This window comes from Acipenser ruthenus, chromosome 1 (assembly GCF_902713425.1).
Source record: "Acipenser ruthenus chromosome 1, fAciRut3.2 maternal haplotype, whole genome shotgun sequence".
Taxonomy (NCBI): domain Eukaryota; kingdom Metazoa; phylum Chordata; class Actinopteri; order Acipenseriformes; family Acipenseridae; genus Acipenser; species Acipenser ruthenus.
Genome location: NC_081189.1, coordinates 116,961,713 through 116,974,717, shown reverse-complemented (window position 1 = coordinate 116,974,717; position 13,005 = coordinate 116,961,713). Strand labels below are relative to the sequence as shown.

The window sequence follows — 13,005 nt, the reverse complement described above, 5'->3', positions numbered from 1 at the left end:
ATCAAATGCCACTGAGATTCTACCACTGTCTCTAGACATGCCTTCCCCCCACCTATTCTCAGAGCAGTTTCTATTGTTCTGCCTCGTAATAATTACAGCTGTTGGTTTCATGACTTAGCAGTGGTAGGTGCTGCTCGCTCTTCATAGCCGCTGCTCTCAGACACACTCTCAGGCGCAGGGTTTCACAAAGTAAACTCCACCACCTGCCTATAGAGCGCGGGGTTTCACAAAGTAAACCCCACCCCCTGTACTAAGGACTGTTTAGAAACATTCTCTTAGCTAAACAGTGCTTTGAAAAGTGAAAATGAACCTCTCTAAATTCAGTTAAATTCAACTGGATTTAATTAATCATAATTACTTTTGAAAATAATTCAAACATTATTATATGAATATAAAACATTCACTCAAATATGTCCCTTGAATATTCAATAATAATAATAACTAGAACTACCAGGCAGTTTTACGGCTCTCAAGCCCCAGTACCAGTACCAAACACTTAACCAATTACTGGAATAAGTGGATTTAGTTATTGATATTTTACAAGTTTTAAATCAGTAACTTCACCAGTTCGCCACAAGAAGATTTAGAAAGCTTTTTTTTCCAAAAAATGTGTTGGGTGGCCATCTTGGTTCATGCACAAACACCATTTTTGAAAAAGTTAATTATACTGACACAGGCATGATGGTTTTCAGGTTTGGAGTTAATCAAGTAAACCGTTTTTAAACTGAAGCAGTTTTAAATTTAAAAAGAAAAAATAGGTCCGGCAGCCATCTTGTTTAAGAAAATAACACCATTTGCAATATCTGAATTCTGTTGTCACCGGGATGATGCCTACCGATTTGGGAGTAAGTTGGTTAAATGGTTTTCGAGCAGAAGTAGTTTGTTGTTTGGTGCGCTTTTCGGTAAAATTTGTGGCAGCCATTTTGATAGTAAACTTTATCGCAGCAACTTCTGCTTCACAAACTTGAAGCAGGTTTGGTTGCTGCTGATATATGCCAAGTGTCAGATCAATCACTTCACCGGTTCCCAAGAAGAAGATTTCGAAAGGTTTTTTCCAAACAATGCGTCAGGCGACCATCTTGGTTCACACACAAACACCATTTGTACTGATACAGACGTGATGGTTTTCAGGTTTGGAATTAATCAAGTAAACTGTTTTTAACTGAAGCAGTTTTAAATTTAAGACAATGTAGGTCCAGCAGCCATCTTGTTTTACAAAAGAACACCATTTTGACATATTTGAATTCCATTGTCCCGAGGATGATGCCTATCAAAGTTAAGAGTTAGTTGGTTAAATGGTTTGCAGACAGAAGCAGTTTGATGTTTGGGGCGCATTTTGGCGAATTTGGTGCCAACCATTTTGATAGTAAAATTTATTGCAGCAACTTCTGCTTCGCAAACTTGAAGCGGAATGCGAAGTTTCAGATCAAACGGTTCACTGCTTCCCAAGTGAAGTGGCTTTAAATTCAAGAATGAAACGTAGGTCTGGCTGCCATCTTGTTTTACAAAAGAACACCATTTTGCCATATTTGAATTCCACTGTCCCCAGGATGACGCCTACCAAGTTAGGAGTTTGCTGGTTAAACGGTTTGCAAAGGGAAGCAGTTGGATGTTTGGGTGCGTTTTGGCGAATTTGGTGCCAGCCATGTTGATAGTAAAATTTATCGCAGCAACTTCTGCTTCGCAAACTTGAAGCGTGTTTGGTTGCTGATGACATATGCGATCAATCGGTTCAGCTGTTCCCAAAAAGAAGATTTTGAAAGGTTTTTCCAAAAAAGGCGGCAGGCTGCCATCTTGGTTGATGCAGGAGTGGAATTTCTTTTTGCATCTGAACTGTAATCTACACCGGATGATACCTGCCAAGTTTCATGTTGATTGGTTACACTGTGTGTGAACAGGAGCAGTTTAAAGTTTTGGGAATAATAATAATAATAATAATAATAATAATAATAATAATAATAATAATAATAATAATAATAATAATGTGCTTGTTTTTTTTCCAGATTCTTTCTGAAATTCTTCCTCAAGTGCAATCAGAATTGTTTGAAAAATGCAGGGAACCCACGGGACATGCGCCGCTTTCAGGTAAAGACAGATTCAATGCATTTTCCCTTTCAAATGTACCAATAAGATGTCTCTTTTAATAATAAACACCCTACACACAACACATTAACTTGTAAATCACAAAAAACAAAGATTGCACTTGGGAACTACTATTAGATATAAAAGGTGTTGTTTTCTTAACACCCTGAATTTTCTTAGCATGGAAAGACATCTGTACCAGGATAAGATAACCTCTGTAACAGTAGATTTCTTATACGTGACTGATAATGTAAAGTAAAAACAATCACACAAAGTCATTTGTGCTATTGTAAAGATTCTTGAACACTAGTCTGCAGTTTGAAAGCATTGGCTGCCATGATTAATTGTATCTCATTGGAGAATCATGTTTACAGTCAAACCTTAGTAGGGACACTCTACAAGGTCCTATCCTTCACAAAAGACTGTCAGCGCTATCCACGTTAACGACCGCTAAAATATTTAAAGAAGAGCAGGGTTACTTCCCTGGTATCCTGGCTTGGAATCCGGGTCTTTCTGTGCATTCAAATCAGATAGCCACCTCTGGGATGGGTTTTGAAGATTTTTTTGTTTTGTTTTTCTGGTTGCCCTATTTTTAGCTTGGTATTATAACTCACTTTTGGGTGTCCCAGTAATGCCAATTGTGTGTGTGTGTGTCTCTCTATATATATATATACTGTATATATACTGTATATATATATGTATATGTACTTTACGGGCACTCATTCCCCGCTGATGGCTTCTACTTAGTAACAGTGTAGCATTCTCTGGTACCTTCCATCCTGACAGCCCTATTTATTTATTTATTCATTCAAGTCTTCTCATTTTCAAGGACAGCCTGAAACGTAGCCACGGAAGCAGGCCCAATGAAACGCAAGCACACAAACACACACATGCACACAGGTAGGGGTTTCAGGAGTCAAGCGGGCTTTTCAGAGCCCCATCAACAATTCAAGGTATATGGGGCTCCCGAGTGGCGCATCCAGTAAAAACACTCGCTAGAGTGCAGGATGCGCTCTATAGCCTGGACGTCGCGAGTTCGAGTCCAGGCTATTCCACAGCCGGGAGCTTCCAGGGGGCGGCGCTCAATTGGCCGAGCGTTGCCCGAGGGGAGGGAGGGTTAGGTCGGCCAGGGTGTCCTCGGCTCACCGCGCACCAGCGACCCCTGTAGTCTGGCCGGGCGCCTGCGGGCTTGCCTGTAAGCTGCCCAGAGCTGCGTTGTCCTCCGACGCTGTAGCTCTGAGGCGGCTGCACGGTGAGTTCGCAGTGTGTAAAGAAGCGGGCGGCTGACGGCACACGCTTCGGAGGACAGCGTGTGTTCATCTTCACCCCTCCCGAATCAGCGCAGGGGTGGTAGCGGTGAGCTGAGCATAATAAAATTATCGGGCATTTCAAATTGGGGAGAAAATAATAAAAACTAATTGGCAACGACTAAATTATTAAAAAAAAATATATATATATATTTCAAGGTATAGCAACATTCAGAAGTCCTTTAAACAGTGCTTTTTCAAGAGGTTAGTTGGAAAGCTGGGCTCACCATCACAGTGTAACAGTAACAGTAACACGCCTGCTTTGACTCTGTCAATAAGGTGTAGGGCCACCACGGGCCACCACAGCAGCACTGATTGGACGTGACAAGTTGTTTGAATTGTTCTGGAGGCATGCTTATTCCACAGCGATTTCCTCCAGGGTCACTGTTAGAGGAAATCAGCAGATACGTCTGTCCCCTAGTGTCGGGACTGAAACTGACAAGCAACAGGGAGATGCAGCTTTTATCTAATACAGAACATCAGGGATTCCATTTGCACAGCAAATTAATAAACCATGCGAGGGACAGTTCATTTACATATGTGCTTCAGGCTTCTTTTATTTTGTCCAGTGGTGTGTACCCTGAATTCTTTGCTCAGCCTTGCTTAGAGGCTGGGGTTTGAATGAGAGGTGATAGGAGGCACACAAATTAAAATTCATAATGGACTGACAAGAGTACGTGGCATTGTAAATAACATTTACAGCTATAGACACTGATAGCTGTCTCTAATACAGTCAGTTAAAGGCAGATATACTGAAACACAATCTCATCTATAGTCAGAGTGGATCTACTGAAAAGGGAAGCTACATAAACACATGGTTATCTCATATATGGAGTCATATCTCAGATAACACCAGCTTTTCTGATTTGATTTTTATTACATGACAGTATCTGTTATTCACTTCATGCTAATATTGGACTCGGCTTTCTCCCAGATAAAATTAGGTAATAGTGCTGAGAACCAACCAAGCCGTAGCTTCACTGTAATATATCAGCCTTCAGCGCTTTTCCTCCAGGTAATGTGGATTTCCTATTGGCCTGGTGTTGATGGCCGAAGTGTAATGCTGGCTGCAGGGATCAGCCAATTTGCGGTCTCTGTCTCAAATTAGCATACACGAGGTGGCGAGGCTGGCTCCAGTGATCAACCAAAGGGTGGCCTCCCGGCACCATGGCACAGGCCCACCGAGAGGGCGGGGAGGACGGGGACATTTCCCCGGGGCCCAACGCCTTGAAGGGGGTCCAACGCCCCGAAGGGGGGCCCTGATGAAGGGGGAACTTTTTTTAAAAAATTTTAATTTTTTTTTTAATATATATAAAATATTTCAAAACAGCTAGCCCTGCACAAGACCCTTTGCGTTCCCACCACCACATTAAAAAGAAAAACTGCCGTACTGCACACCGAGCCGATGTGCTTCTGTGGTGTAATGATTGTGTATCCAGGCACTGTCAAACACTTCCTTTCACACAATGATTTGAACTTTCGCATTTCATATTTTACTACACCAAAAAGCTGAAAAAAGGCATAGCAATTTTATGTATATTTTTAAAGACTTTTAAAAACTTTAAAATAACTCTAAAGTTGCACAATATATACCACAGTATGAATTATTCCATTATTAAGATCTATAATTTGCTCAAAACAACGTGTTGTAGCAGTTTGTTAGAAAAATTGTATCACGTAAAATAAATAAAGTACTTTCTTCAGCTGGTGGTAAACACAATTAGAGAATGATCCGTAATATTGCTTAAAATATTTACCAATACTAGCTATTAGTTAAGAGCAGAGATGTGTGGTTTATTTTTGGCACTGGATCAATAAAATAGTGTATAGCAACACCATTAAAATGTAGTTTATGCTAAAAACGTATTTATTTGATGTTAAGTAAGCTTCCAATTACTGACTATTACATGTGAAGTTTGTACAAAAAATATATTTATTCACTTACCTAAAAAAAAAAGTTTTGAATACTGTAAATAACTTAAACATAACTACTTTGAGAAAGAGTAAACTATCCTGCTGCAGATTTTAATTGAGATATTGAAACTTCTAGGCATCGTTGACAGTTTCCTTCAAACCCATTATCGAAATAATGTATTGGTTGAAATGATCTTCCTCAGACACTGCTAAGATTGCAAGTATCATTGCTTATTTTAGAAGCTTGGTTTAGACTACAGTATACTACAAAGTTGGATGAATGTAGTACCATGGGGGGTTAGGACGGGACATACCAATCCTTCCCCAGGGCCCATGGCGGCTCTCGGAGGCCCTGCCAAGGCAGCTGGGTGGGGTCATCAGGTGCAGTGGTATCTGGGAAGGAATATCTGACTTACAGAACAGCATGGTTGAGCAGTGAAAACTGAAACACCTGCCATATACAGCACATCCTCCTCACATGACTGATTTATTATGTTAGCAAACATGACATATATTCTGTAACATATAAAAGCTCCCTGTTGCAAGTCAGGTACGATCGGAAAGACAACAGGTCTGCGTTGGTAGGTGCTTCCCTATCCATTACTGCACACATTACTTCTGTTTCACATGGGACTGTCAAAGGTGGTGACTATCGACTCTATTGAGAATAAGGGCAAAATTGAAAACAAATATGATTAAAACCATTGTATAAAACTTGAGCCTAGTTTGCTGGCTTTATACTGTTCAAATGATTTTATTCCTCTCTGTAATTGTGACTTTGTGCCTCCTTCTAGGGTTGTTCCTCACTGCAGATTTCCACCATGAACTACCCAGCAGAAATTAGAATGAGTGGCCTTACACCCACCCTTGTGAAATTGTTCTGGCCATTGTTTCTGTGAATAGTCTTGTTTGCAGATTTCTCTTGTCTAGGTGCTAATGCTTATCTATTGCTTCCCCTTCCAGGTGGTTGTGGCCACAACAATCAATGTGGATGGCCACGTGCTGGCAGTCTCGGATAATATGTTTGTTCACAACAACTCCAAGCATGGCAGGAAAGCCCGTCGTCTCGACCCTTTAGAAGGTAGGACATGTTCAGAGTGTGTTCTACTGCAATGCAGTCCCTGGGAATGGATTGGGCCAGCACTCAATGAAAATCAATGTACACAGCGTCTAAGCAAACCATGAGACAAGCTTAAAAAGACACCCAAATATCAAGTGCTAAATACCAGTTCATCTGAAGCACTGGGTGTTTCAGATCTAATTCCAGACAGCACTAGAAAACAGACCCTACTTCAATAAGTGCATGGTAGAAATCTAGGCTGATAACAGAATTGTTGGCTACTATTGGTTACTGACCATTACTGAACACCCTTATTAAACACAAGGAATATTCGTCACCTATTTTGGCAGCTTGCTTTCTACCAAAAAATGTTTCTGTTTAAATACAGGTCTACTCAGTGGTGTAGTCCTAAATCTGAAGGTATCGGAACACCGAAAGTAGTTTGCAGTAGAAACAGTTTTTAATTATCTTTTCATTGCATCAAGAGGACTACTGACTGAATGGGACAGTTGTGCGGGAGATGTGAGTCATGTGATTTAGCTTGCCTATCATGTGAGTTACAGCGCGACTGCACCACTGTCTGCTGCCTATAGGAAATAGCACTGGAACAGCTTAGCAGCTCATTCCGGTTTGTCTACACCACTGGGTTAAATGGGAACATGCAGTGTAGCTTAAGACATATTGAAGAGGAACCTAGCAACAGCCTTGTGTTCAGGTCTCTCATTTTGGAAGTTTGCGGAGGAAATACCTAGCCATGTTGTTGATGCCGAATCACTTGGATCCTTTAAGACGCTACTTGACTAAGTTTTGAGATCAATCAGCTGCGAGGATCCGGACAAACATAGACGGGTCGAATAGCCTTGTCTTGTTCATAATTTTCTTATGTTCTTCTTATGTTCTTAAGTCATACCTCGGTTGCAACGTTCCCATTTACTACAAGCTTTCATTAACTGACAGCAGATCCGGTGAATGGATATCACAGCTTGTCATCAGGACAGTCAGATTGTATTGCCTGCTTACGAGACAAATAACATACTGTATATCTTTTTTTTCCTAAAGATTAATGTACATTTTTTAATCCTGATTTTGCATCTTACAATCAGGTTTACTGATGCAACAGAAGAGCAATAATCGTTTTCTAAAAGGATTACAAGAGAGTTTTCTCAAACTAGAAATCTATGGTAATACTTTGAGAGATCAGGGATTAAATCAAATGAGATTGTGTTGCTCATATGCTACAAAATGTAGCTTCCATGCTGTTATTGTATGCGTTGTATGCGTGACAGACAGACAGATGCACACAGTGCTTAATGGTCCACTTTTAACAACCCTACAAATATGCTTTTTACAGGAAGAAAATACACTGAAGAGTTTTCATTGCACACTAGCAGGTGTTTTTAAAACATTGTACACAATGTGCCCCCCTATTGTCACAGCATTCATCAGTATAAGCAGAGGTTAAACTATAACAAACCATGGGCCACAAGTTTTAACAGAGTAAATGCAAACAACTAAGCAGTGTAACTAAAGGTCTCTTAAGCACTGTCTTTCTCATTTCACTAACAATGATTTATTTTTTCCTTTAAAAAAAAAACTTGTGAACGCTTTGAAAATACAGCCCTAGGTCAAGTAGACAAATGTTTATACTGACAGCCAGTTGAAACTCTTAACTATGACCCTTCGGGTTTATTTTCATTGGCATTTCCGTTCCAGTCAGAAAGAAGTGTAGTGTATAAACTTCATTGAACATACTATGCTGTACAGATTCGTAGTTTAGATCCGTTTTTTTTTTTTTTGGAAGAAATTCCAACTGTTGCCTGCCAAATAAAACTGGATTCAAATGTACTGGTCAAACCAAAATGGTAAGACAGCTCTCTTAAATGTTTTTATTTCTTTTAACCAATGTGATTGAACTTATCACTGTGTATGCAGTGTAACCCCTCCATTCAGTCAAGCTGTGAAACATGTGCCTACAGAAGTTAGAAATCATATTAATTATGGTACCATCTCTTATAATTAAGGAAGAGGGTTAGCGCTTTGGTTTCTTGGTCTTGATTTGCAGCAGCTCTCATATATGCTTCAAGTTCTCTGCTTGTAGTTTTTGTTCCTTATTGCTAGTCTTGGTAGCTGCATGCTGACCTTTGCCTCGCTGTGTTTTAACATGATCTTCAAGTTTGAATGATACCAGTGGTGAGCCGACTAATCTGATGAACAGGAGCGATGATGCTGTTGTTGTTAAGAGCGCTCGTTTTTTAGCATGTCATTTGGGTTGTTAAAAAAATAATAGTAATTTTCTTACTCACATCCTAAAATATATCATTACAGTATACTTTTGTCATTCTATTCATGGAACAGGGAAGTGTTTTATTATTGTACATGCACAAAAAAAAAATAATTGTATAATTCTCGCCTTATTGTTGAGACTACTGGAACTACACATTCAAGTATATTTAGTATGTTAGAGAAACACACACACAAATAAAGCCGTGCTTTAGGATGAGAAGCGGCTATATAATTCCGTTCTCATCTGGTTTTTCTTTTTCTGCAGTATCAATGGCTATTGATATTTGTGATACTACCAGCCAACGTAGAGAGAAATCGATTGTTGAAATATCAAGAGAATCTTGATCGTGGCTCGCTTCGGGGGGTATTGGATTGTGGGGATCAAAGGTTGGATTGTCAGACAGTACTAGATCAATCCAGATTTAAATGTGAATCAATCAGTCTGGCTCTGGTCCCCTGCCATCACAAACTGAGGAGGCATTCCCTTGGCAGCCTATCTTGTTGTGTGCAGTGCTCTTCTGCCCTTAAGATAACTGTTTTTTTTTGTATTGTATGCAATGTCAGCATTAAATAATTGGACACAGTTATAGTTTTTGTTATTTGGTCATTTTAAAAAAGACGCTATAAGGATACCGATGGCATATTTCCAATGGAATACAAGGGTAGGAGATTTGTACTTCCAAAGAGAAGAATCTTAGAGTTGCACATGCTTCTGATTATTATGTGTGTATGATTGTGTGCGTGCCTATGTGCTTGTGTGTCTATGTGTGTGAGATTGTAGCCTGACGTTCCTCTCTGTGTTTCCGAAGCAGCCACCCCCTGCATCAAAGCCATCAGCCCGAGCGAGGGCTGGACCACTGGAGGTGCTACCGTCATCGTTATCGGCGATAACTTCTTCGACGGGCTGCAGGTGGTCTTCGGCACCATGCTGGTCTGGAGTGAGGTAGGTAGGGCCTGGGGGTCTGCCAGGGACTGGAAAACTGATAAGCTCAGATTTCAGGATTAAACAGCTCCCCACCCCTTCAGAATGTGCTGTTCAGTGACACAAACAACAGCAGTGTTTAAACTACAGTTAATGACGCTGTACTGCAGCAGTAATCTTTGTTGCCGGTCTGGGTGGGTGGAAGATGTTTGTGATGTTTTATGTAATTATGTATGATGATGTTCCTGTCCTCCTGTGTTCAGTGACTCACAAACTTATTTAACCTCCCCTGCTGGTATATGGGGCTCACTAAGACTGTTTGCTCACTAAATATCCTGCAATCGCTGAATAGATGTCCCTTAAGTATATGCAAATTAGTCTTAAAACGAGTCATCTCTCAAGAGCAGAGGTGCCTCAAAATGCTAATGTTATCCACTGTCAATGCCTGGGTGAGATATCTGTGGAACCAGGAAGCTTGTTCTGTCAATTGACCAGAACAAATCCAGCAGTGATTTTCTCTGTCGTACTCCATTAGCAATACCACCACAGCAGGTTAGTTGGGTTTTAAATTAGGAAGACATGTTTGTTTTTTCTGTTCCTCTCAGCTCATCACGCCTCATGCCATCCGCGTGCAGACGCCACCGCGACACATCCCTGGCGTGGTGGAGGTCACGCTCTCATACAAGTCCAAGCAGTTCTGCAAGGGGGCGCCAGGACGCTTCGTCTATACAGGTTAGACAGCCGGACCACTGGGGCTCCTGACCTCTTCCTCCCTTCTGGGTCATTTCCTAATCGAATAGCCATTTTAAACAACCAAAGACCTGATTGCATTGGTTTCCTGTAAACAGAACATCATTTTTCTTTCTTAAGGGGGACACTTTTTATTTTGTTAGAAGCAGAAGCAAAATAATTACATAGCAAACTGTCATTGATATCGTCCTAAATTACATTCCTTCACTCCATGTCCCTGTAGGTACAGCACAGCCCCACAATTGGAATACAGAGGTTTTAAGGTTATTCTACACTAATGGCACACACAGTCTTTAGTCAGTTGTGACTAGGGTTATATATGCATCAGCAGCATATTCATACAATCAATACAAAAACAAATACATTATATATACATCTTCAAATGTTCTCTACATTTGGGCCTATTTTCCTATAAAAACAATGTTAAAGCAAAGCCACCTTGACAAGTTTATGAGACTTCATTACAGATAATATGTAGACATGCATTTGTATCAATTGGCATGTAATGTATAAGAGCATTTCTTCAAATATAATTTTATTTACGTTCACTCTTTCATGATTTTTGAGGTTGTTTGCAATTGTGTTGAGTGGCGGTAGGGGTCGGCGCTCCAATATTGACTTAACATTGTTTCTCTTTATCAGTCTTTACCTGTCTGTGAGCTTGTCTGGAAATGTCTCTAAGCCTGGGACTGCACAGACTTCCTCATTTCATTCAAATCATTTGACAAAATTGTCTTTCAACTTTCCCACCTCTTCCCCCTCTCTGTTCATTTATGTAGGGTAGGTTGAGCCAGTAGAGTTCAAAGGTCACACTGGCACATGATTTTGAAGGGAATGAGCAAGTCTGTTAGTGCTTGGCAGTTCAAAGCCAGGGAAAGACAGATAGAAATCCAAATGATAATGACGTAGTACTGGAGTATCTGAATGAATCTCAATGATGGTAAACATAAATAAAAGACAAATAGCAAAGGCAGAACAAATACCGTAAACGCAGAACAGAAACCAGGCCCAGAGGACAGTTGGAAAGTAAATGGAGATAGGAGCGAGGTGTAGGAGACACTTCTTCAAACAGAGAGTGGTCAGGGAATGGAATGATGTTGCTGCTGAATCACTTGGATCATTTAAGGCCCAACTTGACAAAGTTTTGAGATCAATCTGCTGCAAGGAACCGGATGCGTATTGATGGGCCAAATAGCCTCCACTTGTTCTTAAATTTTCTTATGTTCTTAAAATAAACCGCCCATAAACAGCTTTTGGGGAATTTCCTACAGTTTCTACAGCACTGTGAGCGTGCAGGATAAAATTGTGTCTGAGATGTTTTTTATTCAAGTGTCTGTTATTTGAATTGATTGGATTCTGTAATTGCATCAGGTGTAATTGTGTAAGCAGCAAGTATTCCTTTCAGCCCAAATGGCATTATGAATCTTAATGTCTGCCTGTGTTGCTTTCTGCGGGGGGCCCCTGGGACGCCTTTGCAAGCAAGATGTTTTATCTGCAATGCTGTCTCACAGTACAACATTTTAAACACAGAAATAAGGAACACAAGTCCTGGGGGAAGGACAGGGGCCCTTTAGGATATTCAATAGCTTCCGATCCGGTGGCGCTCGGAGTGAGGAATATGAAGTTGTGGGAGTTAAGTAGAAGGCTGTAAGCTGTAAGTAAAACTGGAGGTGATGGTTCATTACATGCTGGATAAAAACAAAAAAATGTTGGCTCCATTTTTGGGGTTTCTATGTAGTGCAATAATGAATTCTCAGATTATCTGTCACATGGGGAATGTGCGTTTCTGTAATTTGAATATCTTAAATTGAATGAGCAGTGTGTTTGTTTTATAACTCGGAGATTATCACCCCAATGCGTTTATGAAAAAGGAAGAACTAGGAAGCAGATAAAAATGAGGAAGTCTTTTCTGCTGACCTAGGCCCAGACCAAATCAAAACTTTGACAACCCGTTAATCGCACTTAACAAAACTGTATTAAATATATATATATATTTTTTTGTAAGTATCTTATGTCGTCTACTCATAAAAAGAAAACGCTATTAAACACAGTTTTGTTAAGTGCGATTAGCGGGTTGTCAAAGTTTGATTTGGTCCCAGCCCTAGTTTAGGAATACTTTACTACTTGTTGAGCCTTTTAATGGTCACTTCACACTCATAATCACAAAGTGTCTGTAAATGACTGACTGGACATGCAGTAATTGCCTTCATTTAGTTAAAGTATTTATTTTTTATTTTTTATTTTTATTATATTTAGCTGTTTGGAGTTGTAAGACCCCAACAGTAGAAACAGTGTACAGATCCTACGGGAGTTAAAAGGTCTAGGTTTTTGTTTTAAAATGATTATTTGTATGAATAAAAGATAAAATAATGTAATATAATTCAGTGGAATCAAGTAATATAGGATACTAGACTCCTATTGCATAGCAGTTTGACCTATTCCAGGTTTTAATTTGATCTTAATTCGACCCAGTTGATTGGTAACAAGCACAGGCATATTTTATTAAACTCATAGTAAAACCAGGAATGGATCAGACTGCTATGCAAAGGGAGTCTAGTATCCTATATTACTTGATTTCCATCCCTGGGAAATACTTGTGTACATTTTATTTTTCTTAGTTACAAATACTTATTTTTCATTGAAGATTTTGGAAAATAAGGTGAGAAATGAAAATAAATTCTTTGTCT

At 39.9% G+C, this 13,005-nt stretch overlaps 1 protein-coding gene across 10 annotated transcripts in view; it reads left to right on the top strand.

The window, feature by feature from the left end:
• The window catches only part of LOC117421412 (transcription factor COE3-like), a 157,803-nt gene that overhangs the window by 101,314 nt on the left and 43,484 nt on the right, over window positions 1–13,005 (top strand). For 6 of the 10 annotated variants that reach the window (XM_059034563.1, XM_034035824.3, XM_034035822.3 and 3 more), the window contains 4 exons: window positions 2,004–2,085; window positions 6,267–6,384; window positions 9,456–9,589; window positions 10,174–10,300. In XM_059034563.1, coding sequence (XP_058890546.1) covers window positions 2,004–2,085; window positions 6,267–6,384; window positions 9,456–9,589; window positions 10,174–10,300 — 461 coding nt within the window. The remainder of the gene's footprint in view (window positions 1–2,003; window positions 2,086–6,266; window positions 6,385–9,455; window positions 9,590–10,173; window positions 10,301–13,005) is intronic. The other 4 variants (XM_034035825.3, XM_034035823.3, XM_034035821.3 and 1 more) reach the window with 1 other exon arrangement.